General features: G+C 35.1%; 1 protein-coding gene across 2 annotated transcripts in view; it reads right to left on the bottom strand.

Annotated features, from left to right (window-relative positions):
* The window catches only part of GOLPH3L (golgi phosphoprotein 3 like), a 40,491-nt gene extending 13,093 nt beyond the window's left edge, over nt 1-27,398 (bottom strand). The window contains exons 1-4 of one of the 2 annotated variants that reach the window (XM_082475653.1): nt 27,186-27,398; nt 25,193-25,387; nt 4,172-4,303; nt 2,597-2,711 (exon numbers count right to left, since the gene is read on the bottom strand). In XM_082475653.1, coding sequence (XP_082331779.1) covers nt 2,597-2,711; nt 4,172-4,303; nt 25,193-25,375 — 430 coding nt within the window. In that variant the 5' untranslated portion in view covers nt 25,376-25,387; nt 27,186-27,398. The remainder of the gene's footprint in view (nt 1-2,596; nt 2,712-4,171; nt 4,304-25,192; nt 25,388-27,185) is intronic. The other variant, XM_082475654.1, reaches the window with a different exon arrangement.
* Nucleotides 27,399-27,491: the final 93 nt, after the last annotated feature.

The following is a 27,491-nucleotide window of genomic DNA, read 5'->3' as shown; positions in this document are numbered from 1 at the left end:
TCAAAACTTACTACAAAGCTACAGTAAGTAAAACAGTATGGTACTGGCATAAGGACAAACATACAGATTAATGCAATAGAATAGAGAGCCCAGAAATAAACCCTCACAGATATGGTCAACTGATTTTTCAACAAGGCTGCCAACACCATTCAAGGGGGAAAGAATAGTACTTTTAACAAATGGTTCTGAGAAACTGCATATCCACATGCAAAAGAATGAAGCTGAACCTTTACCTTACATCATATACAAAAATTAAGTCAAAATGGATCAAAGAACCAAATTTAAGAACTAAAACTATAAAACTTTTAGAAGAAAGCACTGGGGAAAATCTTTATGACATTAGATTTGGCAAAGATTTCATGGATATGACACCAAAAGTACAGGCAACAAGTAGATAAGTGGACTTCATCAAAATTAAGAACTTTTGTACATCAAGAGTTATTATCAATAAAGTGAAGAGACAACTTACAGAATGAGAGAAAATATTTGCAAATCATATATCTGATAAGGGATTACTATCTAGAATATAGAAAGAGCTTCTAAAACTCAACAACAACAGAAGCCAATTCAAAAATGGGCAAAGGACTTGAATAGACATTTCTCCAAAGAAGATATATAAATCGTCCATGAAAAGACGCTCAACATCATTAATCATTAGGGAAATGCAAATCAAAACCACAGTGAGATACCACTTCATACCTACTAGGATGGCTATAATTAAAAACAAAACAAAACAAAAATTAGAATATTAAAAAGTGCTGATGAGGATGTGGAGAAACTGCAACCTTCACACTTGGCTGGTAAGAATGTAAAAGAGTGCAGCCTCTGTAGAAAACAGTTTGGTGGTTTCTCAAAACATTGAACTATCACATACCCAGTAATTCTACTCCAAGATATACATCCAAAAGAATGGAAAGCAGTGACTTGAACAGATATATGTACAAAAATGTTCACAGCAGCATTATCCACAATAGCCAAAAGATGGAAACACCCAAGTGTCCATCAACAGATGAAATGAACAAAATGTGGTATACACATACAGTAGAATATTATTCAACCATAAAAAGGAATGAGATTTTGATGTATGCTACAAAATGAATGGACCTTGAAAACATGCTTAGTGAAATAAGCCAGACATAGAAGGAGAAATACTATATGATTCCACTTATATGAGTTACTTAGTACAGGCAAATTCATAGAGACAGAAAGTAGATGGAATGAGGGGAGGGAGGAAGAGGGGTGTTTGCGATGATGTGAAAGCTTTGAGTGTAGAGAGAAGTGATGGTTATATAACACTGTGCCTGTATTTAATGTCACTGAATTGTACACTTATGATTAAGATAATAAATATGTATATTTTACCACAATAAAAAGTTAACTATATACACCCCCAAAGTTAAAACATGTCCACACAAAAACTTGTCTATGAATGTTCATAGCAGCACTATTCATAATAGCCCAAAAGTGGAAATAACTCAAATGTCCATCAACTGATGAATAAGTAATTAAAGTTGTATAACCATACAATGAAATATTATTTGGCAATAAAAAGGAGTCAAATTAAAACTGGGGAAATTCTTGGGACTTCCCTGGTGGTCCAGTGGTTAAGACTCTGCACTTCCATTGCAGGGGGCACAAGCTTGATCCTTGGTTGGGGAACTAAGATTCTGCATGCTATGCAGTGTGGCCAAAAAAAAAAAAAAATAGGGGAAATTCTAATAAGATTGGTGAATTGTATCAATTTCAGTATCCTGGTTGTCATATATTAAAATTTTGAGAAATGTTACCAGTGGCGGATTCTGGACAAAGCATATAAAGGGATCTTTCTGTATTATTTCTTACAACTGCATGTGAATATACAAATGTCTCAATAAAGACTTCAGTTAAAAAAATTGTTCCAGAAGGTGACACTGGCTGTGATCTCAAAGTGTCCTGTGGAATATTCTCCTAAAATATTATGCCTTAGGCTTGATTATTCATATTAAAGTTTTTGAACTTGCCCTTGAGTAAAAAAGGAATGAAGTGCTAATACATGCCACAACATGGATGAACCTTGAAAATATTATCCTCGGAAGTTAGTCACAAAAAACCATAAGTTGTATGATTTCGTTTATATGGAATATCCAGAATAGGCAAATCTACAGAGATAGAACGTAGATTAGTGGTTGCCTGTAGCTGGGCAGGAGGGTTGGGGAAATGTGGGGAAAACTGCTAATGAGTATGGGGTTTATTTTGGGGACGATAAAAATGTTCTAAACTTAGGTTGTGATGATGGTTGCACAATTGTGTGAATATACTAAAATCCATTTAATTGTATACTTTAAATGGGTCAACTGTATGGTATGTGAATTATACATCAACATGGTTGTTAAAAAATTTCTTGTGAGCTTATGAGGTGGACATGGGTAAGATGAAGCTTTGGAAAACTTTATGTACTGATTAATCGTGTCTTTTTTGTCCCTCATTAGTACAGTTAAACAGTGAACCATATATATCTTATGCAGCACGCTGACCTTCTATACTTCTTCTCCCAACCTTAACAGTAGGATAAAAATTATAAAATGTGGGATTTTTAAATCATTCTGAGTCATCTTACCAGTGAGTAGCTCTATCCATGTTTGGACAGTTTCTGTGGGTTCAGTTGCTTTGATGTGTTTGAGAGTTTCATCCAGTAAAACATCACCCGTTGGGCTGTCTGACTTTAGTAGTACCTTTCAGAAAAGAAGAAACAAGAGACCCTGGTTGATATACTTCATTCAAATTAAAGTTATTCAATATGCTATACATATATTATTGGTTAAGTCATAGGAAATGCAAAGCAGCATAACATATTTTCTCTGTCCTCAGGAATTTAAAATCTAGTATGGGGTGATAATAGGGAGATTAAAAAAAAAAACATTTGAAGTGGGCCCCAATGACAAACTGGATATAAATGATAATGGAGAAAAGATTCAATAATAACTCTTTGAGCCTGGAAAACCAACTTGTGAAACAATTAATAAGGATAGGAAAGTCAGGAAAAGTTGATGAAGTTTGGTTTTAACTGATACGGGATAGCCAAGTTGAAATGTCTGGACAATACTTAACTATGTTCCTGGGGGTGTTAAAAGAAGACAGACCTAGAAATTTGGGAGTTAATATATCATGGGGGTGATAGATGAAGCTGTAAAAGTAAATGATATCTCCAAAAGTTATACAAAGTGATACAAACTGAGACTTAGATGTTAAGGAATGGAAAAGTAAAGGAAATAGGGTACAGCCAGAGAAGCAAGAGGATGTAATATAACAAACGTCAAGAACAGATAGGACTTTGCTGGTGGTCCAGTGGTTAAGAATCCACCTTCCAATGCAGGGGATGCAGGTTTGATCCCTGGTCGTGGAACTAAGATCCCACATGCTGTGGGGCAATTAAGCCCGTGTGCTGCAACTACTGAGCCCACGTGCCACAACTAGAGAGAAGCCTATGCACCACAATTAGAGAAGCCCGCACGCTGCCAAGAGGATCCCGCATGCCGCAACTAAGACACGACGCAGCCAAATAAATAAATAAATATTTTTTGAAAAGAACAGAAAGTTTCAAGTAAGAAGTAGTCAAAAGTGTTGAACACCACATATAGGTTAAAAGAGAAAAATTAATTGAAGACTGAAAATTAGCTGGTGACACCTAAGAATGTAGTTTCAGTAGAGTGCTGAGTATGACAGTGAAGTTGTGAGTGGAAAAAATGAGTAGTAAGAAAATGGAGAGAGCGGTATACCTCATAAGCTAGAGAGAAGTTGCAAAATACTTGGAAGGAGGGAAATTGAATGGTTATCTGAGGATGACCAGAGTTAAGTAAAGACTGCACCTGACCCACATGTTTGCCTCTTCATACACAATACTCTATTTCATAATATTATAGGTACAGATATAGAGAGAAAAATAATCAACACCACCCTAAATGTGATTTTTCTGCATAAAAATGGAAGACAAAATCATGAATTTCTTATAACTCTTTTGACCATGGATACTTGGATTTCTTTCTCTGCTACAGGATAATTAAACCTGCTAGACAATGGGACAACTGAATAAGTGATATTTATATTGTCTCACTACTCAAATCTTCCTATTCATCCGAAATGGACTGTTGGTATCTGCCCTTTCATAAGAGGATGTTCGCAGAGGACGCTCTACCTTTCTGTCTAGTAGTCGCTTCTTACGCATGGTGGGGGGTTCTAGATAGATTCGACCTCGCATGGCCAGCTCTATCAGGATGCCCCCTCGCAGGCCAGATGATATGCAGTCATTCCAGAAAGATGTGTAACCCTAGGAAAGGGGAAAAGAGAAGAGAAAGAATGTTCTGAAAGGGATATGGACTTGCAGCAAGCACCCAAAGAATGGTCCACTTTGTTGTGTGATTCATTTCACTTCACATTACATGAACTCAAGGCAACGTATAAAATAAATGAAAAAAATCTCTTTAAGTCCCTTAATCTAACCCTCCTGCCCCAAAGTATGACTTTCTGTCTAACTTCAAGGTCTTTGTGAATTCCTATGGTTTGGCTGTTAGTTAACAACTGGCATGTCAAATTTTAATTTTTGAGAAGATTTTTGTCTTCTTTGAAATCTGTTTCCATGACACTCTAAATTTCAGAGTGGGATACAAATAAGTCAGGTAGAAAAATGTATAAATCATTTGAGCCTTTTACGCCTCCAAGATATGTATTATTTGCAAGCTATTTTGATGGGTGGTGTAGTCAGCTCTGCCACTGACTAGTTAAGTGCCTTGGGTATGTTACTTAGCCTTTCTCAAGTGCAATGTCCTCATCTGTAAAATGGGGGCACTGATATCTATCTTTATAAGTTTATTGTGAGGAATAAGTGAGATATAGATAAGAAACCATTTAGTATAGTAGCTGGCATATCATAGGCACTTAAATGTTAGTTTCTCTTCCCTAGGAACTATAGGGAATACAAAGGTATATAGTTAATAGCCACTGTCTTAAGGAGCTGAAAATGTAGCTGGAAAGACCATGCAAACTCCAGGAAAATTTTCTGTGATAATATAAAATTTAAATAAAAGCTCAACTGAAAATGGAGTAGAAGAGACAGGCATAAATCACTATAGGAAGTTTGGCTTGTTTATTTGTTTATTTTTAATTAATCAATCTATTTATTTATTTATTTATTGGTTGCATTGGGTCTTCATTGCTGTGCGCAGGCTTTCTCTAGTTGTGGAGAGCGGGGGCTGCCCTTCGTTGTGGTACATGGGCTTCATTGCAGTGGCTTCTCTTGTTGTGAAGCATGGGCTCTAGACATGTGGGCTTCAGTAGTTGTGGCACGCAGGCTCAGTAGTTGTGGCTTGCGGGCTCTAGAGTGCAGACTCAGTAGTTGTGGCGCACAGGTTTAGTTGTTCCGAAGCATGTGGGATCTTCCCTGACCAGGGCTCGAACCCGTGTCCCCTGCACTGGCAGGTGGATTCTTAACCGCTGCGCAACCAGGGAAGTCCCGGAAGTTTGGTTTAGATGATAGCTTTTCAAATTATAAATCACTTTTGGGCTAGAGTAGTCAGAAACTCTTACGGGACTTGAGCTGGGGTTTGAAGAATAGGTTGAATTTAGCAGAGAGGGTGGATTTTCCAGATGAAGGAAGTCATCCAAATTTTACCTCTTCTTCAAAAGGGCGTTCCAAGCAAAAGTGTCAAGGAAGGAGACCTCAAATATGTTTACAGATTTAACTCAAGAATTTAAAGAGAACTCATGAGATCAAGTTGGTTGGGCTAGGCTGTGGAAAGCCTTGATGCTCTGAACTTTTTATTGAAAGGCAATATTAAATTCTGAACGTTCTGAACAAGGAGTTATGATTAACACAAGGAAGACCCATCGGTGTTATCAGAACTGTTTAACACTCTTTAGCTATCTTTGTGTGTAGCATTCCCTCTCACTGGAGAGAAGGTGGGTGTGATGTTGGCAGATTCTAGCATGGCTTCAAAGCATCACCAAGACTAAGTCACTAGTAATAACAGTAATGTCTAATATTTTTTGAACACTTATTATGCAGTAGATTTGTGCTAAGCTTTTTTGCATGCACTATATGATTACATCTTCACAACAATCTTATAAGGGAGGTATTACTATTATCCACATTTTAAAGATGAGGAAATTAAGGCTTATGGAGGTTATGTAATATGATAGAGGTCACAAAGCTAAGTGGTGGCAAAGAATTAAAAAACATCTTTTAAAAATTCCAGTTTTCCTCTTTATTGATTTGGAAGTTATACATTCACTTTTCTTTAGGAAGTTATCTTTGAAATTTTAACATGCATGATCATTTAAAATTCATACAAGATCTAATTTATTTTTAAAACAAATCAATATATTTATCACTCTCCTAGTTTGCCAATATTTTATCTTCTTTTTAACCTCACAAATTAGACATCATTATTAGCATCGTCATTATTTTATATAGGTAGCCCTTGTCTAGATTTACTCAGTTGCTTACCAAATTCTTTGCTCACTATTCCTTCTTGCATCTCAGACCTCCTTTCTGGTACCATTTTCCTTCCTCCTAAAGTAGAATTTCCTTAAATGAAAGTCTGTTGGAGGCAAACTCTATTTTGTTTATGTGAAATATCTTTATTTTACCATTGTTTTTAAAATACTGCTTCTCTGGACATAAAATTCTAGGTTGATAGTTTTCTCTTTATCACATTGAAGATATTATGCCGTCCTAACTTCCACTGTTGCAGTGAGAAATCTATCACTCTTATTGATTGTGGTAGGCGATTTGTCTTTTTTCTTTTAGGTTCTTTAAGGTCTTCTCTCTTGGTGTTTTGCAGTTTGACTACAACATGACTGTGTGTGAACTTACGCATCCTGTTTGGTAATATGCTTCCTGTGTCTGTACGTTCATTTTTTACTTCTCAAAAATTCTCAATTCTTATCTCTAAGAATTTTGGCTTTCCTTCATTTCCTTTTTTCTTTCTTTCAATCTTTCTTATTCTAACCTCCACGTCTTTTAATCTCTCCTTTATATTTTCCATTTTCCTTTGTCTCTATATTGATTTCACAAGAGTTAGTTCATATCTGGCTTCCAATGTACTCTCTCCATTTATATTTAATATGTTAAACTATCCCTGAGATTTTGATTTCAACAATTTTTCATCTCTAAAAGTTTTATTTAGTTATTTTTCACATTTGCCTGGTCATTTGTGATCATTTCTTCTCGTTCATTTTGTGATTCTTATATTTCTTTAAAAATATCATAGATACTTCATATTGGTTGATCATTTTAATATCTAAGGTCTTTGAATGACCTGTTATTTGTTATTTCTGCTGATTCTTTCTCACGTGTATTTTTCTTTGTATGTTTGATGATATTTGATTAAGAGGTCCATATTTAATTTTTTTTGAATCTATGAGATTATGGAGGCCTAAATTGAGGATATCTTCCTCTAGAGAGGAAGATCTGCACTTGCTTCTGCTGAGAGTAAGGCATGGTGGGACTGGGAGACTGCCACACAACAGGGACCACATTTAAACCTAGCTTCTCCATTTTATTTCAACCTAAAAGTTTACTGCTGACCACCTAATTCCTGAATCTCTGGACTGATCTGGTAATTTGCCCCAGAGCAATCTGGTTTTCATGTTTGTTTTTCGCTCAAGTCTAGGATTTTAATTTTGGTGTTTGTTTGGGGGCCCTGAAGATTTCCTTTCCATTCCAAAGGAAAAATTAAGTCTTACCACTATACTGCCAGAAGTAGAGGTCTTCTAATTCCATTTTTCCCACAGCCAGGATGATCTTTAAGCTCAAAGCTAATCATATAACTCCCTTCCCTTCTGCTTAAAAATATTTCAAATGCTCCTCCCAGTCAAATCCAAATTTTTTAGTAATAGCACTTAAATCAGGAGGCTGCTTACTAGTCTCTCTCTGGCTTCTTTCCCCTAGAACACTATGCCCCAGCTTTCTGGAACCATGTTAAGTACTCTTAATGCATCGTTTTTGCCTACTGGCCTTTGCACACACAGTTCACTCTGTCTAGAAGAACCAATACTCTTCTTTACTCAACTCCTCCTTGTTCTTAAGGATTGAGTACAAGGGTCACATCTTCCATGTCACCTTCTCCAATATTATCTTTCCCTCCACTCCATCCTCTGGGTTAGATTCCTCACCTGGGTGTGTGTGTGTGTGTCTACTTCTCCCCTATCATTTATTATATCACATTGCAACCAACTGCTTGTCCTCAGTAGACTATAAATTCCTTAGGGAGAGAGTGATATACAGTATTTATCAATAAATGTTTTTTGAAAGCATAAATTTATGATTCAGAGTAAATATGTTAACCTGGCAAAAGGTCAGCTTGAATCATAAGCATCCCTAGACATATCCAAATTTCCTGAGGGCCTGATCTTAGACTAAAAGCTGGGATTAATTCTCTCCACTGCCTGCCTTGTGGCTACTTCAGGAGTAATACTTGTAACTCCTCTTTAAGGAGGCAGTAAGCCTTTTTTTTCCCCATTAATACTTGGTTTATACAAGTTAGCTGCCTCATTAAGGTTAAACTATAACTTTATTTTACAATATATAATATACTTAGGCATAACTTTTATATAATCCTGGTGACTTTATGAATCTCAACAGGTGTGCAAACATTTCAGCCAGTATTAAAGCAATTAGAGGAAAGTTTTTCTTGTTTTTTCATTTCTGCCTGACCATATAACTTCTGTTTCAGTAACAATGATGTCAGACTGTCGACAGAACTATAAATGAGAATCACTGCAAATAAAGAAGCAATGGATGCTTCCCTGGTGGCGCAGTGGTTAAGAATCTGCCTGCCAATGCAGGGGGCATGGGTTCGAGCCCTGGTCCGGGAAGATCCCAAATGCTGTGGAGCAACTAAGCCCGTGTGCCACAACTACTGAGCCTGCGTTCTAGAGCTCGTGAGCCACAACTACTGAGCCCACGTGCCACAACTACTGAAGCCCACACGCCTAGAGCAACAAGAGAAGCCACCACAATGAGAAGCTGGTGCACCGCTGGGAAGAGTAGCCCCCACTTGCCGCAACTAGAGAAAGCCCGCGTGCAGCAATGAAGACCCAAGGCAGCCAAAAATGAATTAAAAAAAAAAAAAAGAAAAGAAGCAATGGAGACCAGGATGTATAAACTGTATGTTTTTCAATATCACCCTTCCTCATCATAGTATCTCATATTATATAAAACTCTTCAAATGTTTTTTAACTTTCTTTTTATTGAATCATATGCCATAATAGAAAAAAGTATAAAAATACACATGAATATAAAAATGATTATAACTGTAAGTCCATTTTGCTCTAAATGATTATAACTGTAAGTCCATTTTGCTCTAAATATATGGAGCTGTCTTGGTAAATTCTCAAACCATCTATAATAAAGATGCTGTGTTAAAGGGCCACTGCTTTAGTATGCAGGATGATCTAGCACATGTATACTGAAATTCAGCATTCAGTCATTAAATTTAATTACCAAAGGCTATATACATGAGGGAAAACAGAAAAAGAAAAATTTTAGGATCTACTAAAAATACCAAAATTGCACACTACTTCATGACCAATAGAGACTATTGGAGAATTGGCAGAATGAGATCTTTGGATAGTAGATTTTTTTTTGTCTTGATTATAAACGTAATAGATGATTGTCAAAAAAAAAAAAAGATCATATTTTAGAAATGTATTATTTAGAAAGTAAAAGTCTCCTATAATCTTATCACCTCCACATAACAGTTTAGTGGACATTTTCTAGATTTTACATACATAGTCTATTATATATTTGTTAATATTACATACAGAAATAAGATCATATTGAGTGGCAACTTTTCCACTTAGCTATTATTTTGGATATCTTTCCACATCACTAAACACAGAGCTACCTCAATCATTGTTACGACTGCATAGTACTGCATTTTAGATGCACTATAGTTTTTTGTTTTTGTTAGTAAATTTATTTATTTATTTTTGACTGCGTTGGGTCTTCGTTGCTGTGTATGGGCTTTCTCTAGTTGCGGTGAGCGGGGGCTACTCTTCGTTGCGGTGCACAGGCTTCTCATTGCAGTGGCTTCTCCTGTTGCGGAGCACAGGCTCAAGGCACACGGGCTTCAGCAGTTGTGGCTCGCAGGCTCAGCAGTTGTGGTGCACGGGCTTGGTTGCTCCATGGCATGTGGGATCTTCCTGGACCATGGCTCGAACCTGTGTCCCCTGCATTGGCAGGCAGATTCTCAAAAACTGCGTCACGAGGGAAGCCCCTAAATGCACTATAGTTTATCTACCCAAGTCCTTACTGATGTATGTATCGGTTGCTTACAAATTTTTGCCATTATAAAAAAAAATGCTATAAAGAAATATTCATTTGTATGTGTATTTCTGTTGAATAAATTCCCAGAAGAAATTTTTGAGTCAAAGATTATACATATAGAAATTTTTGATAATGCTATTTTATTCTTGTAAAAGGCTGGACAATAAGATTTCAATAAATTCAGACAGTCAACACTTTGCACTGAATTTCTGCCTAGTGAAGTATTCGTTATTCAAACCTTTTTAAAGACACACTTTATGACAACAATGAAGGTTAAAGATTTTAAAGTTGCCTGCTTGGGGTAAAAAGAGGAAAGAAAGCAAAGAAACTTAAAGCATCATTAAAAGGAGTTTTAAAAAATATGGTTCGAAAATCCGTATGATAAATTTGAATGAAAAACAGGCAAATACATAATTGTATATTCAGGATTATCACAATTATGTAAAATACTGTCTACAAACCAACCAAAAAGTGGTTTTCTAATTTTGCCAAATTATCTACACTGAAAAAAAAATGTTTCTCCCCGACCAAATCTGAAGATTCAACATAAAAATTGCTTCACTTTCCATGAGAGAAAGAATTTTACTGTTTCTTCTTGAAGCCTTTTCTATATGCCCAGTTCCAAAGCCCAATGTCTGCATGATGATCTCCAGGGTTATCAAAAATTATAAAAGAAAAAAGAAGTTTTACAAGCAAAACGAATTTTAATTCATTTTTTTCCTCTAAAAAATTACTTTAAGAAGAGTTAATTTACTATTTTCCTTTGAAGTGCTCTATAAAAAGAGTGGCTTCCAGGATTTGATCTAAATTCCTCTTTTATAAATTAATGTGATTCATTCTAACTCCAATTAATATTTCTATGTCCACAGAGCCAAAAGAGGCATTTTATTTATTTATTTTTATTGGAGTATAGTTGCTTTACAATATTGTGTTAGCTTATACTGTACAGCAAAGTGAATCAGCTATACGTATACATATATCCCCTCTTTTTTGGATTTCCTTCTCATTTAGGTCACCACAGAGCACTGAGTAGAGTTCCCTGTGCTATACTATATGTCAGTCCCAATCTCCCAATTCATTCCCCCACCTTCCACCTTGGTATCCATACGTTTGTTCTCTAGGTCTGTGTCTCTATTTCTGCTTTGTAAATAAGATCATCTATACCAATTTTTTCCGATTCCAAATATATGCATTAATATATGATATTTGTTTTTCTCTTTCTGACTTACTTCCCTGTGTATGACAGTCACTAGGTCCATCCAAGTCAAAAGAGACATTTTAGAAAAGAGATTAAGCATTAATAAAAGCTCACTCTGCTTAATCATAATGGGGAATAAGGAACTGTGACCTGGATGTTATTCTGGTTTAACAGATGATTTCAGCATGATTGTGAAGAATGGATTATAAACCTAGACAAATGGATACAATTTCTCAAGCCGTGAAAGCCAGGAATCCTAATCACTAGGCCACCAGGGAACTCCCCCTGTGCCCTTTTTAAAATAAAAACCACTATCAAAAGTTCAGAAAATAAAAACAACATGGAAATGCCTTGTCAGTGAAAAGGAAATCCAAAATAAAGGAAAGCAACTGGTAATCTTTGAATATTCCTACATAAGCTTTAAATCTCATTTTGGCCAGTAAAAATGTCCTCAATTTTTTATTCTAAAAAATTTAAAAATGATTGTAGCACCAAAAACAGTAACAGTAACTTACATGCCTTTCTTTTCCCACAATCTGTTACTTATGAGAAAATGGAATTTTCATTGCTACACACCATCCAAAGAAAGTTGAAAAGGGGGAGTAGAAAATCTGAAAATGTGTCTAAGGCACTAAATCTACTTCCCTACAACTCCTCAAATGATTTAAAATAGATTTAGAAACACATAAAGGCATTTATGGTATGTTCAAACCTCAGAAGAGCCAAACTAGGTAAATGCAGATATATCTTTTGTCTTCAAATAGATCTTTTCTCCCTGATTAAAAAGTAATATACATATATTTTAGAAAATATGGAAAGAAAAAAAGAATCATAAAAAATAAAATAAAAATTGCTCATAAATTCTATCATCTTATCATCATTTTGGTGTATGTAAAACCAGATTTTTCTTTATATATGCAATACACATATCTTCTCTCATACCCACCAATTTTCCCATCTGCTTCTCCCCCCACCCCAGTTGTGGTGCTTCCTTTCATAGAACAGCTTTGTGTAAATTATGGAACAGAACATATACACTATAAATTTTCATAAAATACTGGGGAGTAGAAGTAAAAGAAACTGTGAGAGAGGTAATTTCTTAATCTTTCATAACAGGGAGTCAATAGGATATTGCCTAAATTGGAATCATGTGGTTTAAGAAAACATGACCCCAACACCATTTTCTAAACACATTTTTGGTTTAACATTTCTAAACATACACAAACTATAGAGATTATTAACCTCTATGTATCCATCATCTAGCTTCAATAGCTACCAGTACAATCTTTCATCTATACCTCTCACCCCAACTCCAGATTATTTCAGTGCAAATCCCAGCCGCTGAAACATATCATCCATAAAATATTACAATAATCTCTCCAAGAGATGAAGGAAAAAAAGTGCAATACTTCACACCTAAAAAAATTAATAATTCCTTAATACTATCAAATATTCAGTAAGCGTTCAAATTCCATCAATTGTTTAATGCATTTTTAGAATACCTGGTTTGTTTGAATTAGGAGCCAAACAAGGTCCACACATAGTCTTATTTTTTTCATAAGCTCTTTTTTAACCTTAGTGGGGCCTTTTAGTAAATGATATCTTGTGATGAAGAAAAGCAATATTCAGTTTAACCTCAATTTCCCTTTTATGTCAAATTCAAGTAACATTACACTCAACATTTTTAAAAAATGGAGTAAATCATACTACATGTGCTATTTTTAAAGTAAAATGTAATAAATATAATTTTACTTAAATTTAACGTAAAAAGAAAATGAACTGAAACTGAAGGAATTACTGAACTTCAAACATTTCCTTATTACAAGAGATTTTCCTAAAAGACTCATTTCTAAGGTTAAGAAAATAGATTAAGAGGTTGAGTTTTTTGTTTAAAGTAAATGTTTCAATATTAGACAACATCTAATTGACTTCTTACTATAAAAAATAAAAGTTAATATTTCTCCTATGCTTTCTCCCATTTTTATTCCTTTACTTCCCAATTTTTTAATTATAAATTTATATGGCTATTATTTTTTATTGATATAATTGACATATAACTTTATATTAGTTTCAGGTGTACAACATGATTCTATATATGTATATATTGTGAAATGATCCTCACAATAAATCTACTTAACATCCATCATCAAACATAGTTAATTACAAATTTTTTCTTGTGATGAGAACTTTTAATATCTACTCTCAGCAACTTTAATATATACAATACAGTATTATTAACTATAGCTACCATGCCAAAGATTACATCTCCAGGACTTATTTTATAACTGGAAGTTTGTACCTTTTTGATTACCTTCACTCATTTCACCTACCCACCCCCAATCCCTACCTCTGGCAACCATCAATCTGTTCTATGTGTCTATGAGTTTTGTTTTTTTTTAAATTCTTCATATAGGTGAGATCATACAGTATCTTTTGTCTGACTTATTTCAGTTCACTTTGTTTATTATTTATTGAGTATTTATATGTGTCAGGTTGATTTAAACATTTTATAGAAGTAATTTAATTCTTACAACAGCACTATGAAGTCAATATTATTATCTCTATAAAATGAGTATAAGGAAATAATGTGGAAACCGAGGCCAAGTCAAATATTTAGTAAGTGGTAGACTTTGCATTTTAATGTAGCTATGTCTGCTTCCAAAGCCTGTGTTTTTTTTTTTTTTTTAAAATAAATTTATTTATTTATTTTTGGCCACACTGGGTCTTCGTTGCTGCATGCAGGCTTTCTCTAGTTGCAGCGAGTGGGGGCTACTACTCTTTGTTGCAGTGCATGGGCTTCTCATTGCAGTGGCTTCTCTTGTTGCAGAGCACGGGCTCCAGGCATGCGGGCTCAGTAGTTGTGGTGCATGGGCTCAGTAGTTGTGGCTCGTGGGCTCTAGAGCACAGGCTCAGTAGTTGTAGCGCACGGGCTTAGTTGTCCCGCGGCATGTGGGATCTTCCCGGACCAGGGCTCGAACCCATGTCCCCTGCACTGGCAGGCGGATTCCTAACCACTGCACCACCAGGGAAGCCCCCAAAGCCTGTGTCTTTAAACACTGCCCATAAGAAAATTAGAAAATGCAGTAACTAATCACATTGAGATGTATGATAAACGCAAGGGAATTTAGAGAATGGAAAGATCACTGTTTGATTTGTGATAGACTTTGAAAGGAAATGTAGAATTTAAATTAAAACAAATTATGGGGACGGTAACATGGTAGGAATATATAAAAAACAAATGTGGGGATTCTGGGAAGTTGCAGAGTAGGAAGCACCAGAAATTTGTCTTCCCACCTAGACAACAACTGTATCAGTAGAATCTGTCTGACATAACTATTTTGGAACTCTGGAGGCTACTGAAGGCTTGCAACTTCCAGGGGAAGATGTGAATCATAAATTACAGTTAATTCCAGTCAATTTCAAATCTTAGTTTAGCAGAGGCTACCCATCTCCCATCCCCTCACCCCATGGCAGGCAGCTATGCATATGTTCTTAGAGCAGCTTACATGCCCCTACTAGGACCTAGGGTGGGCAATAAGGACTCTGTCCTCCAAATATCAGGTATCAGGGATCTGCATTCTGATCATGGAAGTGCAGACACAGAGGCCATTATTGTAACCTCCCTGGTTTGCTGCAAGCCCTTCCCCTTCTGGTGACTTCCAGGTGATTTAAAGGGCTTATGCTTTTTCCCTCCTCTTCATTTTCCTTTCCCCTCTTTTTGGAGCCGGATACCAAAGACTAGGACATTCAAAAGTAACTACATACACAGGGGAAATTAGAAGGTTATTGTAAATGCCCAAGGAAAGGCACAGGCTCAGAAATGACTTGAGAAGACCTTAATTTTACACTTTAGGCTGATCCTCAGCACAAAAATAGCCTACAACAATTAAAAAAAAAAAAAAAAAGCATTACACCGTACACAAAAATCAACTCAAAACGGATTAGACTTGACTGTAACTCCTGAAACAGTAAAACTACAAGAAGAAAACAGAGGGTAAGCTCCTTGACATTGGTCTTGGCAATGTTTTTTTTGGACTTGACACCAAAAGTACAAGCAACAAAAGCAAAAAAATCAACAAGCAGGACTACATCAAACTAAAAAGCTTCTGCACAGCAAAGGAAACCATCAATAAAATGAAAAAGCAACACACGGAATGGGAGAAAATATTTACAAACCACATATCCAATAAGTGATTATTATCTAAAATACACAAGGAACACACATATTAATAACTCAACAGCAAAAAAGCAAATAACCCAATTTAAAAATGGGCAAAGGACCGGAACAGACATTTTTCCAAAGAAAACATATAAGTGACCGAAAGGTATAGGAAAAGGTGCTCAACATCATTAATCATCAGGGAAATACAAATCAAAACCACAATGAGATAATGCTTCATACCTGTTAGGATGGTATTATCAAAAAGATAAGAGATAACAAATGCTAGTAAGAATGTGGATAAAAGGGAAACTTTGTACACTGTTGGTGGGAACGTAAACTGGTACAGTCACTATGGAAAACAGTATGGAGGTTTCTCAAGAAATTAAAAATAGAACTACCATATGATCTAACAACCCCATTTCTGGGTGTACATCCAAAGGAAAAAAAAATCATTATTTCAGAGATATCTGTATTGTCATGTTTATTGCAGCATTTTTCACAGTAGCCAAAGTACAGAAACAATCTAAGTATCCATCAATGGATAAATGGATCAAGGAAAAAAAATGTTACTCAGTCTTATAAAAGACAGAAATCCTGACATTTGTGACAACATGGAAGAATCTGGAGGGCATTATGCCCTGGAGATATTTCACCTGGAGGTGAAATAAGCCAGAAAGAAAGACAAACATTGCATAGTATCACTTACATGTAAAATCTAAAAAATCTGAGCTCCTAGAAACAGAAAGTAGAAAAATGTTTGCCAGGGACTGGGGGGTGGGGGGAAATAGGGAGAGGTTGGTAAAAGGGTACAAACTTTCAGTTACATGATGAATAAGGTTTGAGGGTCTAATGTACAATGTGGTGACTATAGTTGATAACACTGTATTGCTATCTACTTTTTCTTTTTTTAAGTAGAGTTGACTTACAATATTGTGTTAGTTGCAGGTATACAACAAAGTGATTCGGTTAGATAGATAGATTGATATAGATATAGATAGATAGATAGATATAGATAGATATATTCTTTTTTTCTGATTCTTTTCTATTATAGGTTATTACAGATGCTGAATATAGTTCCCTGCGCTGTTACAGTAAATACTTGTTTATTTTATATATGGTGATGTGTATCTGATAACACTGTATTGTACAACTGAAATCTGCTAAGAGAATAGATCATAATTGTTCCCTCTCACACACACACAAAGGTAAATATATGTTAGGTGATGGATGTGTTAATTAACATGATGGGGGGAATCTTATCGCAATGTATACATATATCAAATCATCACGTTATATATTTTAAATATTTTACAATTTTGTCAGTTATACCTAAATAAATCTGAAAAAAATAAAGACAAAACAAAACAAAAACCAGGAAACTCTGGGTAAGGGGCATAATCTGATTTCCAGAGTTACCATATCATTAGATTCAAATGTCTAATTTTCAGTCAAAAAAATCATAAGACATATAAAGAAACAGTTCAATATGCCGACTCAAAGGAAAAAAAAAATGACAGAAACTGTCCCAGAAAGACCAGATGGCAGACCTAGTAGACAAAGACTTTAAAACAACTATTTTAAAGATTCGCAAAGAACTAAAGGAAGATGTGGAGAAAGTCAGGAAAATGATGTATGAACAAAATGGAAATACCAGTAAAGAGGCAGAAAACCTAAAAAGAAACCAAAAAGGAATTCTAGAGCTGAAAGTATAATAACTGAAATAAAAAAATTTACTAGAGGGATTCAAAGGAAGATTTGAGCAGACAAAAGAATTAACAAACTTGGAGACAGGACAAACTGAAATTATTGAGTCTGAGGAACAGAAAGAAAAAAGATTGAAGAATAATGAACAGATCCTAGGGAACTGTGGGATATCAACAAAAGTAAACCAACGTACACATTTTGGGCCTTCCAGAAGAGAGAGCAAAAGGGGCAGAGAGATTATTTGAAGAAATAATGGCCAAAAACTTCCCAAGTTTGATGAAAGATATACATATAAATATCCAAAAGCTAAATGAACTCCAAATAGGATGAACTCAAAGAGACGCACACTGAGTCACATTAAAATCAAACTGTTGGGGCTTCCCTGGTGGCGCAGTGGTTAAGAATCTGCCTGCCAATGCAGGGGACACGGGTTCGAGCCCTGGTGTGGGAAGATCCCACATGCCACGGAGCAACTAAGCCCGTGAGCCACAACTACTGAGCCTGCGCGTCTGGAGCCTGTGCTCCGCAACGGGAGAGGCTGCGACAGTAAGAAGCCCGCGCACCGCGATGAAGAGTGGCCCCCGATCGATGCAACTGGAGAAAGCCCTCGCACAGAAACGAAGACCCAACACAGCCAAAAATAAATTAAAAAATAAATAAATAAATTTAAAATCAAACTGTTGAAAGTCAAAGACAAAGAGAGATCTTGAAAGCAACAGAAGATAAGCCACTTGTCCCATACAAGAGATGCTCAATAAGATTATCAACAAATTTCTCATCAGAAACTTTGGAGGCCAGAAGGCAATGAGCTGATATATTCAAAATGCTAAAAGAGAAAAAAAACCCAACAAACCTGTCAACCAAGAATTCTATATCTGGCAAAACTATCTTTCGAAAGTGAAGGAGAAATTAAGACATTCCCAGATAAACAAAAGCTCAGGGAGTCTTTACCACTAGGCCTGCCCTGCAAGAAATGCTAAAGAGAGTCCTACAGGTAGAAAAGAAAGGACACTGGACAGTAACCCAAAGCAGTATGAAGAAATAAAGATGTCAGTAAAGGTAAACATATGGGCAATTACAAAAGCTAGTATTATAGTAAAAATGGTTTGTAACTCCATTTTTTGTTTTCTACATGATTTAAGAGACTAATACACTTTATTATTTTTTTTCCCAATGAGGTATATACTTTCTTTTTTTTGAGACTAATACACTTTAAAACATTAGTCTAAAAACGATAAAGTTAGTATAACTTTGGTTTGTTACTCTACATTCTGTTTTGTACATAATTTAAGAGACTAATGCATCATAATTAGTTTAACTTTCGGGGCACAAATGTATAAAGATCTAATTCTGTAACATCAAGAACTAAAAGGGGTGGGATAGAGCTATACAGAGGCAGAGTTTTCCTATTTTATTCAAGTTAAGTTGGTATAAATTCAAATTAAAGTGTTATAACTTTAGGATGTTAAATGTAATCCCCATGGTAACAACAAAGAAAATAGTTACAGAATATACAGAAAACGAAATGAGACGAGAATTAAAACATTTTAGTATACTTATGTTTGGTTTGAACATAAATTCCACAATTTATTGGCCAGTTTAACTTTGACTCCCATAAAGAGAGGATAATATTTGCCTTGCAGGATCAAGCAAGAGAAAGTGCAAAATGTTTTGAAAACTCTATGTTATACTAATAAAATATGAAGAGGGAGACAAAAGAGATGAAATGGCTCCCATCAAGTTTACAGAGTCAGTGGTTACTGCCAAAAGTCCAAATTTAAGCAAGACAGGATTTTGTCTTAATATCAATACCAGATATTTTAGAAGACAACAGCGTGCAACTGGTGGTTGGGGGAGCATACAGAGAGGCAGGCTCTCAATGAAACAGCTTAAACTATATTTTCCTACTGTTAAAATAGGACATTGGTCTCCCAGTTTATTTCCTTTTGTACCAATAGTAAATAATTCTTTGCGGTTATATGACTAGATATAATTTTAAAAAAGCAAAACAAAAGTTTTTCTTTTTTAATATCAGCCTGTGTTAATAAAAACCACAAAACCTGACAAACGAGTCTTTCTGATACACTTGCCCTATTCACAATGGCAATACTAGTGACAAGAGATTTATTGTTCATTTTGTGCTATCAGGAAACTAAAAGACCAGGTTGTGACCTAAATTATAAATTACACTTTTAATCTTTTGATTTTAATACAATGTTTTAGAACTCAGCAACTTTCAAAGAGGAGCAATTTTCTCCATCTATAGCCATTCATCCACAAGTTGTGTACTGACTTATTGTGACTGATTTTTTTTTAACTTACTGATTGTTCACTGAGATTTTTTTTACCAGCTTTAAAAATGTTTGCACTTCCAATCTCCCATCGCTAATAAATTACAATGAGTAAATTATAACTGATGAAGGATCATTAGTAAGCTTGAAAAGCATAGCATTAACATATTTTATATTTATAATTTAAAATGAAAGTTTTATTCAGTTTGATTTATCATTTTTATATATGTACGGTGACATTGTTTGAAAGAACATAATTGGTAAGTACAAGAATATTGTTAGCAGCACTATTCATAATGGACTCCTGAATATCCATCTACCAGTAGAATGAATGGTCATATATTCATATAATGAAATACTATATTGCAATAAACTGAATTAAATTATATGCAACAACATGGATGAATTTCAAACATATTGGACAAAAGAATACATGACAGTATTAATCCTAAAACATAAAGTTTAAAAACAGGCAAAACTAAAATATATTGTTTAGGGATATATACACATGTTAAAACTACAGGGAGGTAGGACAGCATGTGATTAGGGAAGGGCACAAGATGATGCCTCCAGGATTCTGACAATGTTCTATTGATGGTGGTTACATGAATGTTTGCTTTAAAATTACTTGTTAAATTTTACATATGTGTTTTATACACTTTTTTGGATGTGCTATATTTCACAATTTTTGAAAAGTTAAACAATAAAACACACAACTGGATGCCCAGCTCTGGTACTTGTTTCAAAACATCTGAGTTCATTTAAAGGAGATGGGATGCTTTCAAATATTTGTGATTTTTCCAGCTGCAAATCACTGAAATTATTACAAACATCCAGCTCATGTTCTTTTTTCCTAGAAACTGTCTCTCTTCACAGACTTATTCTGCTTATCTTCTGCTTATCTTCAGAATTCTGCTTATCTTCTGCTTATCTTCAGAATTCTGCTTATCTTCAGAATTCAGGTTAAGAGTTATCCCCTCCCAGAAGTCTTTCCCAGTATCTCTTCTCCTTCCCTCTCCCACCTACTACTTTCCACACCCATCCAAGTTAGGTGTCTTTCTTTGTTCCCTCAGTACTCAGAACATAGTTATGCATATATCGCACTGTACTCCAACAGTCCGCTGACTTTCCTGACCCCCTCCTAACTTCTCCAGCCATCCCCAGGCCACTAGACTATAAATAATCTCAAAAGCAGGGACTATTGTTTTTGTTCTCTTCTAATATTCAGCACTTGACATATATGAAACATTCAATAAATTTTTGGTGACTAAACAAATGAATGAAAATATATTTCCCTAATACCAATGAACAACACTTCTTGTCGATTTTTACTCCAGTGACATGAGAAATATGGTGAAAAGCTTTTATGTCACAGTGCTTAGTAAGCACTCAATAAATGGCATTATTAAGCAAGAGCTTTGCAAGGAAGGGAAGAGGGTTAAAAACCATTACCCAAATTTAAAAGATTATGGCCAAAAGTCAAAAGCATTAGTAGGTTCACTCCTCTTACAGGTAACTTAATTATAAAGATTTTCATAAAGAACAAGTTTTAAATATATTAGCAATTTAATTAAAGCATTAACTGTCCATGAATCAATATAAATATATCAAAACTCTTAACAAAGGCAATAATGACAAATAAACAGGATCTTGATTTCAACAGGAAATAAATCTATTTTATTTTGGTCAGGCTGGTGCTCAAGTTTAATTTTCTCAGTTGAGGTCAGTGTTATTGAACTGAGGTAACATATAATTTTAAACGTATTTGAAAGGTTAGACTCTTCAACATAAAAATTTCTTGATTATTTCACAAGACAATGAAGCTTAATATTTTAAACCAGTCTGTGGCAGCTACTACTCAGAAGACTCTTAAGAAAGGATGACAGTAATATTTCACAAGCAATCTGACTATATGACCTGCTGTCATTTTTTTCTAGGCCTACAATTCTTGAAATATTAGTGTCATTATGTTATTTTCTACGTATAGGCTTTTTAAAACATAATTTAAAAAATTATAGCATTAGGTTCTATACTGAAAACTTTATGAAACTCTTCAGCAAAAGTTAACTTTGAGACATTGGGATGCAAAGTTTAACATTGGCTTTTTTTTTTTTTGACATGTCACAAATAAACCATGAAAAAACAAGAAATTACATACATACCAAAACATATATTCACAAAGAACATAGAGCAAAAATATTCTTCAATTGGATACAAAAATGAAATGGACATTGCTGTTTTCATCAGGCTGATCCCCTTTTACTTAAAGGAAAGAGTCTAAGTCTCACCTGGCACTTAAAATCGTTCCTACTCTGATCTGAGTCTAATTTGTCAATTCTGAATCTCACGGTTTTCTAAGAACACCATCTACTTCAGTCATACTGGTACTCAATTATCTCCCAAATTCATCAAGCTTATGAAACCTTTGCTCACTCATCCAGAATGTGTTCCCTTCCCTTCTTCCATTTATGTAAATCCTATCCGTTCTTACAGGCCCAGCTGGTTTTACTGCCTTCTGTTCTTCCCCAGATTATTCCCACTTATGATGATCTCTCCTCCCTCCAACTTCCTCTGCTCTTACTGTTCTAACTTGGTAACACTTGCTGTTTTTTAGTTGTCATTTACTTCTTTAAAAATCTTTTGAATTGTGAAATATAATGCACACACAGAAGAGTACACAAAAGTGAAAAGCTCAATGATTTATCCCTAAGTGCATATCCATGAAACTTTCCCCAAGTAGAGAAACAGAAAACTGTTAGCACCCAGAAACCCCTTCATGCTCTTGTCTAATCACTAAAACTCCCCTCCTCCCCTGCTCGTCACTACTCTAACAACTATGGTAATCCCGTTCTTGCTTTTCTGTATGTTTTACCACCTAAATATGCAATCCCAGATACCATAGTTTAGTTTTTTGAATTTTATATACACATAATCATACAATATGTATTCTTTTGTGTCTGGCTTCCTTTACTGAACATATATGAGAATCATACATGTTTTGTAACAATGTTCATTTCCATTCTATATAGAAAATATATTTATACTCATTTAAATAAATGAATGATTCATTTTTATCCACTCTTCTGTTGATGGAGCTTTGGGTTACTTAATTTTTAAAAAGACGTATTATTTGTTTCCCCAGCTAGAATGCAAGTTTCTGGAGGACAGGGACAATATATTATACTATTTTATATTTACCTTAGTATTTGTATAATGCTAAACACATTAAACATTGATTAAATAAATCAACAAGTGGTTTGAGAGATAAGAAGAAAATAAGTTGAGCTGGAAATCAATGTAGTATTTTTTAGAGAAAGTTATGTAACTGGCATTTTGGAGCAACCATTACTACTTTAATAAATCAGATGGTTTGACCTCTCCTATTTATGTACGCCTAAGGATTAATCATTTCTCATTCTTTCTGAGCCAACTGAAAGCTAAAAACTTAATTTATCAGCTATCTCCGAAAATAAAATTCAAACAATTCAAAAGGTGGATATTATCTGCCCATCTTTATACAGTATTTCACCAATATGTTGAATATGTACTATGATCATAGCTCTAAACAAGCTCCTTTTTTTATCCTATTTCCTTAAGTTTATATTAACTATTATAAATTTAGAAACACACAAAGAGAAGTCCAAAGGCAGTTTCGTTACAGAACAGAAGCAAAAATTCTAGTACCTAGGTTCAGCAGGAAATTAATCATTCCTATTCAAAACTAAAACAAACAAAACAGCTTTTTAGATCTAATATGCTCTTCTGTTTTAGTGAGTGAATGTTTCCTAGGCACCGTGTAAACATCTCAAAATAGTATTTATACCACCTAATCTTCAGACCTACTCTGACTTTCTCTTAGAGAGTCAGTTTTGCTTTTTCGTTTATTTGACTTTTATAAAACTAGAGCCTCACCAACTTTCTCAGCAAACAGGAAAATATACTTCTGGGCAAGATTTTATGATATATTTGCATCTTGGCCAAGTACACATGGGCATGTCTCTAACGTTAGTTTTAATAATACACAGGCTATAACAAGTCTTGTAATTTCTGTTCAAGTTGGTAATTTGACATGACAAAAATCAGAGAAGGGAAAAGTGGTAAAGAAAAACTAAACTGAACTAAAATAAAATAAGGGTATTCTCAAGTTGAGGAGTCAATGTAGAAAAGAAGAGATATTACTAGATGTATGTAACCAATTCATTTCTAAGAACGATGATAAAAGCCACATTTAGTATTTTTTTAATATAAAGTAACATTTTAATTTGATAAGTTTTCAAAACTGAGGCCAATAATAAATATGCCTCTTTTTGTACTCACCAAAGTCTTCTTAAAAAGGAAGTAGATTGTTTAAAATATTATTTGTATATCCTTTTTTTTTTTTGGCTGCACTGCACAGTATGTGGGATCTTAGTTCCCCAACCAGGGATCAAACCCTCACCCCCTACTTTGGAAGCGTGGAGTCTTAACCACTGGACCACCAGGGAAGCCCCTATTTGTATATTTTTATAACCTCTTCATTAGCGAAGAAAGTGATGGGAAAACACAATAAAAAGTTAAATGACAAGTGAAGGATAATGTATACTACTAGTAGAAAAGCCAAGAAAATATTTGGTTGTATCACAAGATTTGCTATCTCCACTAATTTCATTATAAAATAGATGTTCTGTTAATAAGGGAAAAATTAGAAAAAAAGGGAAAGCTGTAATTAATTTTAAAACATTTTCTAAAATAATCCTCATCAATTGTTGATATTTAACTTCTAAAAATCCACAGAATAGAGGGACTTCCCTGGTGGTCCAGTGGTTAAGACTCCTCGCTCCCAGTGCAAGGGGCCCAGGTTCCTGGTCAGGGAACTAGATCCCACAGGCCACAACTTAGGTTTTCATGCTGCAATTAAAGATCCCACGTGCCCTCAACTAAAGATCCCGCACGCGGCAACGAAAACCTGCACGTGGCAACAAAGATCCCACATGCTGCAACTAAGACCCGGCACAGCCAAATAAATAAATAAATATTTTTTTAAAAAATAGCTGTTCTGCTTGTCCAAAACCACTAATAAAAATAAAGACACACAGTATAGAATAAAAGTTATTCTTACTGTATTATAAGAAACCAACCCCTGTTTATTTTTGTAAGACAGCTAATCATACATGTTCCTTGTCTTCTCATTTAAAAGACTTTTCTCCCCAAAGCTCAAGAAGACTTCAATGTGTGAGCCCTCTTTCTTAGTTTAATAAGAGGTTATTTCACCATCAATCTCACTTGGGAAACTACAAGTACAAACACTTTACACTGTGTTATATCTTCTAAAATTCTGGAGTAATTTTGTAATTAAATTATACTTCAAGTAATTATACTTCTGGATTTTACCCTCCAAGTATCAACCACACTCCCAAACTCCCCCATCCCCCAGATGGCTGAAGCACAATTCTAAGGCCAATTTAGTATTAATGAAAATATTTTATCAGATTACTTCCTAAAAACATTCCAATATTTAAGTCTTTGAGACAGTCTAGCAAATCCAATTGCATTACCTCTTTATCTTTTAGTCCCAGGAGCAATACTTCTTCCATAAGCGTGAGGCGGATATCCTTAGAGTCTTCAGTGTCCTCATTGTCTTGACTTCTGTCTTGATTAGCGTCTTCCTCACTTTCCACCTTCTTTTCAGAGTTCTTCCCTACTTCTGTACGACGGGCCCGGTGAGTTAAAGTGGTCATTCTTACCTGTCTCTGGAGGGGGTGATGAAAAAATATCTATATGTGTGCTTATGTAAATAAACATCTAGATATTCATACATGCATACTAAAAATGTATACAGGTAAGAAATATTTACAAACTTAAATAAAGGAAAGAGTAATGACCAGAAAAAATTACGTGGATAACAATATCTTTTCCAAAGTACAATAGGTTGAACTCCACTGGAGGCATTGACAAGAAATCAAATCATTAATTCTAAAGACCAGTAGAAAGGACCGACTTTTAAGCCTGCTGATTTCTTGTGCATAACCTAATCACATAATCATTGTGATCCTTTCACAAAATGGATTCTCCCCAAGTTAAATAATATGGAACAGCAAAAAATTGTGAGCATCCAGCTCCAAAGAGCATACAGTAATTTATGTGCAATTTCTATAAATATTCAAGTTCATTATAAAACATACAAAAAAAAGTTAAAAAAATTAAGAAAAACTAAATAGAAATATATGTTCCAATATTTCCTTCCCAAACCCTAAAGACTCATTTCATGCATTCACTTTGGAGATTACCAGTCTAGAGGATAACACTCAGAAGATCGTGTGTAGTAATTCCATATAGCTAGAAAACTTTCATCTCTATCCCTAGGCTAGCCACCTTGCAAATACACAAACAGCTGGCAACAAAAAGCACTGGCAAGAGAATGTTAAAAGATTAGCAGATTCTTTCTCAAGTACAAAAAAAATCAGAGCACAAGCCCTTTTATACCATGCACTATAGTTGTTTTAAAAATCTACAGTCAAGAGAAATTGCACTACCATGTGTGATAAAGTTTAAAGTTAGCATACTTTAGATAAATCTAAATGTCATTTTTTAAGATGAAATACAATAAATACTTTAAATCAGCAATTATTGAAAATAGCTTTTTCAAGATCAAAAGAATGCATTCAAGAGCCTCTGTGACTGGATCCCATTCTATCTTCTAGCAACATCTTCCATTACTCCCAATTATGTACTGTTAAACCATTTCTCAAACATGTCCATGCCTTCCACCTCTCTCCTTTGTACAGGCTGGATTTCTCTCCCTTTTCCCTTCCTTTCTAAATTCTACACATTCTTCAAAGTCCTATTGAGGACTCACTGTAAAGCCTTCAGTGAATCTGCTTCTCCATTACCCCTATGTCCCATAGCCAGAATAGGTCTCTCCTCAGCTGTACTTTCACACAACTTTATTTATACTTACTTCCTTTAAAGTATTTATTATAGTCTTTCTTTTGGTATGGCTGCCTCTCAACTGTAAACTTCTTGAGGGCAGGGATATTGTCTTCTTGGGTTTTTATATTCTCCATAGCAACTAGCACAATGTCTTTAACGTTGTAACTGCTCGATAAATACATACCGATTAAAATGAATACTCAGAAATGCATGTAAACATTTAAAAAAGAAATACAAATGAAGTGACTTACAAAAGATTCTTTGTACAAGGCTATATTTCAAATAATTCTTGGCGGGAGGTGGGAAGAAGAGTGAAAGAGGAAGAGAAGCATGAAATAAATGCTTAAGGGCACTAACCCTATCTGGCACGGTGAATAGAGCTTATATCCTAATCCAGTCCAAGAAACTAAATCTTCAGGGCAAAAAAATAATGGGGCATTTTCTTTGAAAAATTAATCGCCCTTGGACATTTACTAAAGACCCTATTTGAAAAAAAACTCCCAAGGGTCCCAAAATTAAATAAATAAAAACCTCCCTCTCCCCACAAAATGAAAAATTTGGAGGTTTTTTTTTTTTTTCGACGTTAGAAAATGTATTGATATTTCCCCCGTTGCTTACCTGACGTTACTTCCTGGGTTACGGTCAAACTTAGGCTGCAGCTTGCGCTCTATTTCAGGGGGACACCTGTCCCCACCCCCACCCCCCACCCCCGTCCGAGTAGGTGAAAAACTTCTCAGCCACGCAGAGAGAACAAACTTCCTGATCCTTCGATGCAGAGAAGGAATAACACATCAGCTTCCTCAGGATCACTAGGCAACCTACCTTGGTGTTTCTTCATTGGACCAATCAGAAACCTCCAAGGTTGAGTTCAGCCAATCGGAGCTTACGAGGGGAGGCTCTCCCCCCGCCCGGCTATTGCGTTGC

Source organism: Balaenoptera physalus, assembly GCF_965194825.1.
Source record: "Balaenoptera physalus genome assembly, chromosome: 1".
In the NCBI taxonomy this organism is placed as follows: Eukaryota; Metazoa; Chordata; class Mammalia; order Artiodactyla; family Balaenopteridae; genus Balaenoptera; species Balaenoptera physalus.
The sequence above is the reverse complement of the archived record's forward strand: the minus strand, read 5'-3'. Positions and strand labels throughout refer to the sequence as shown.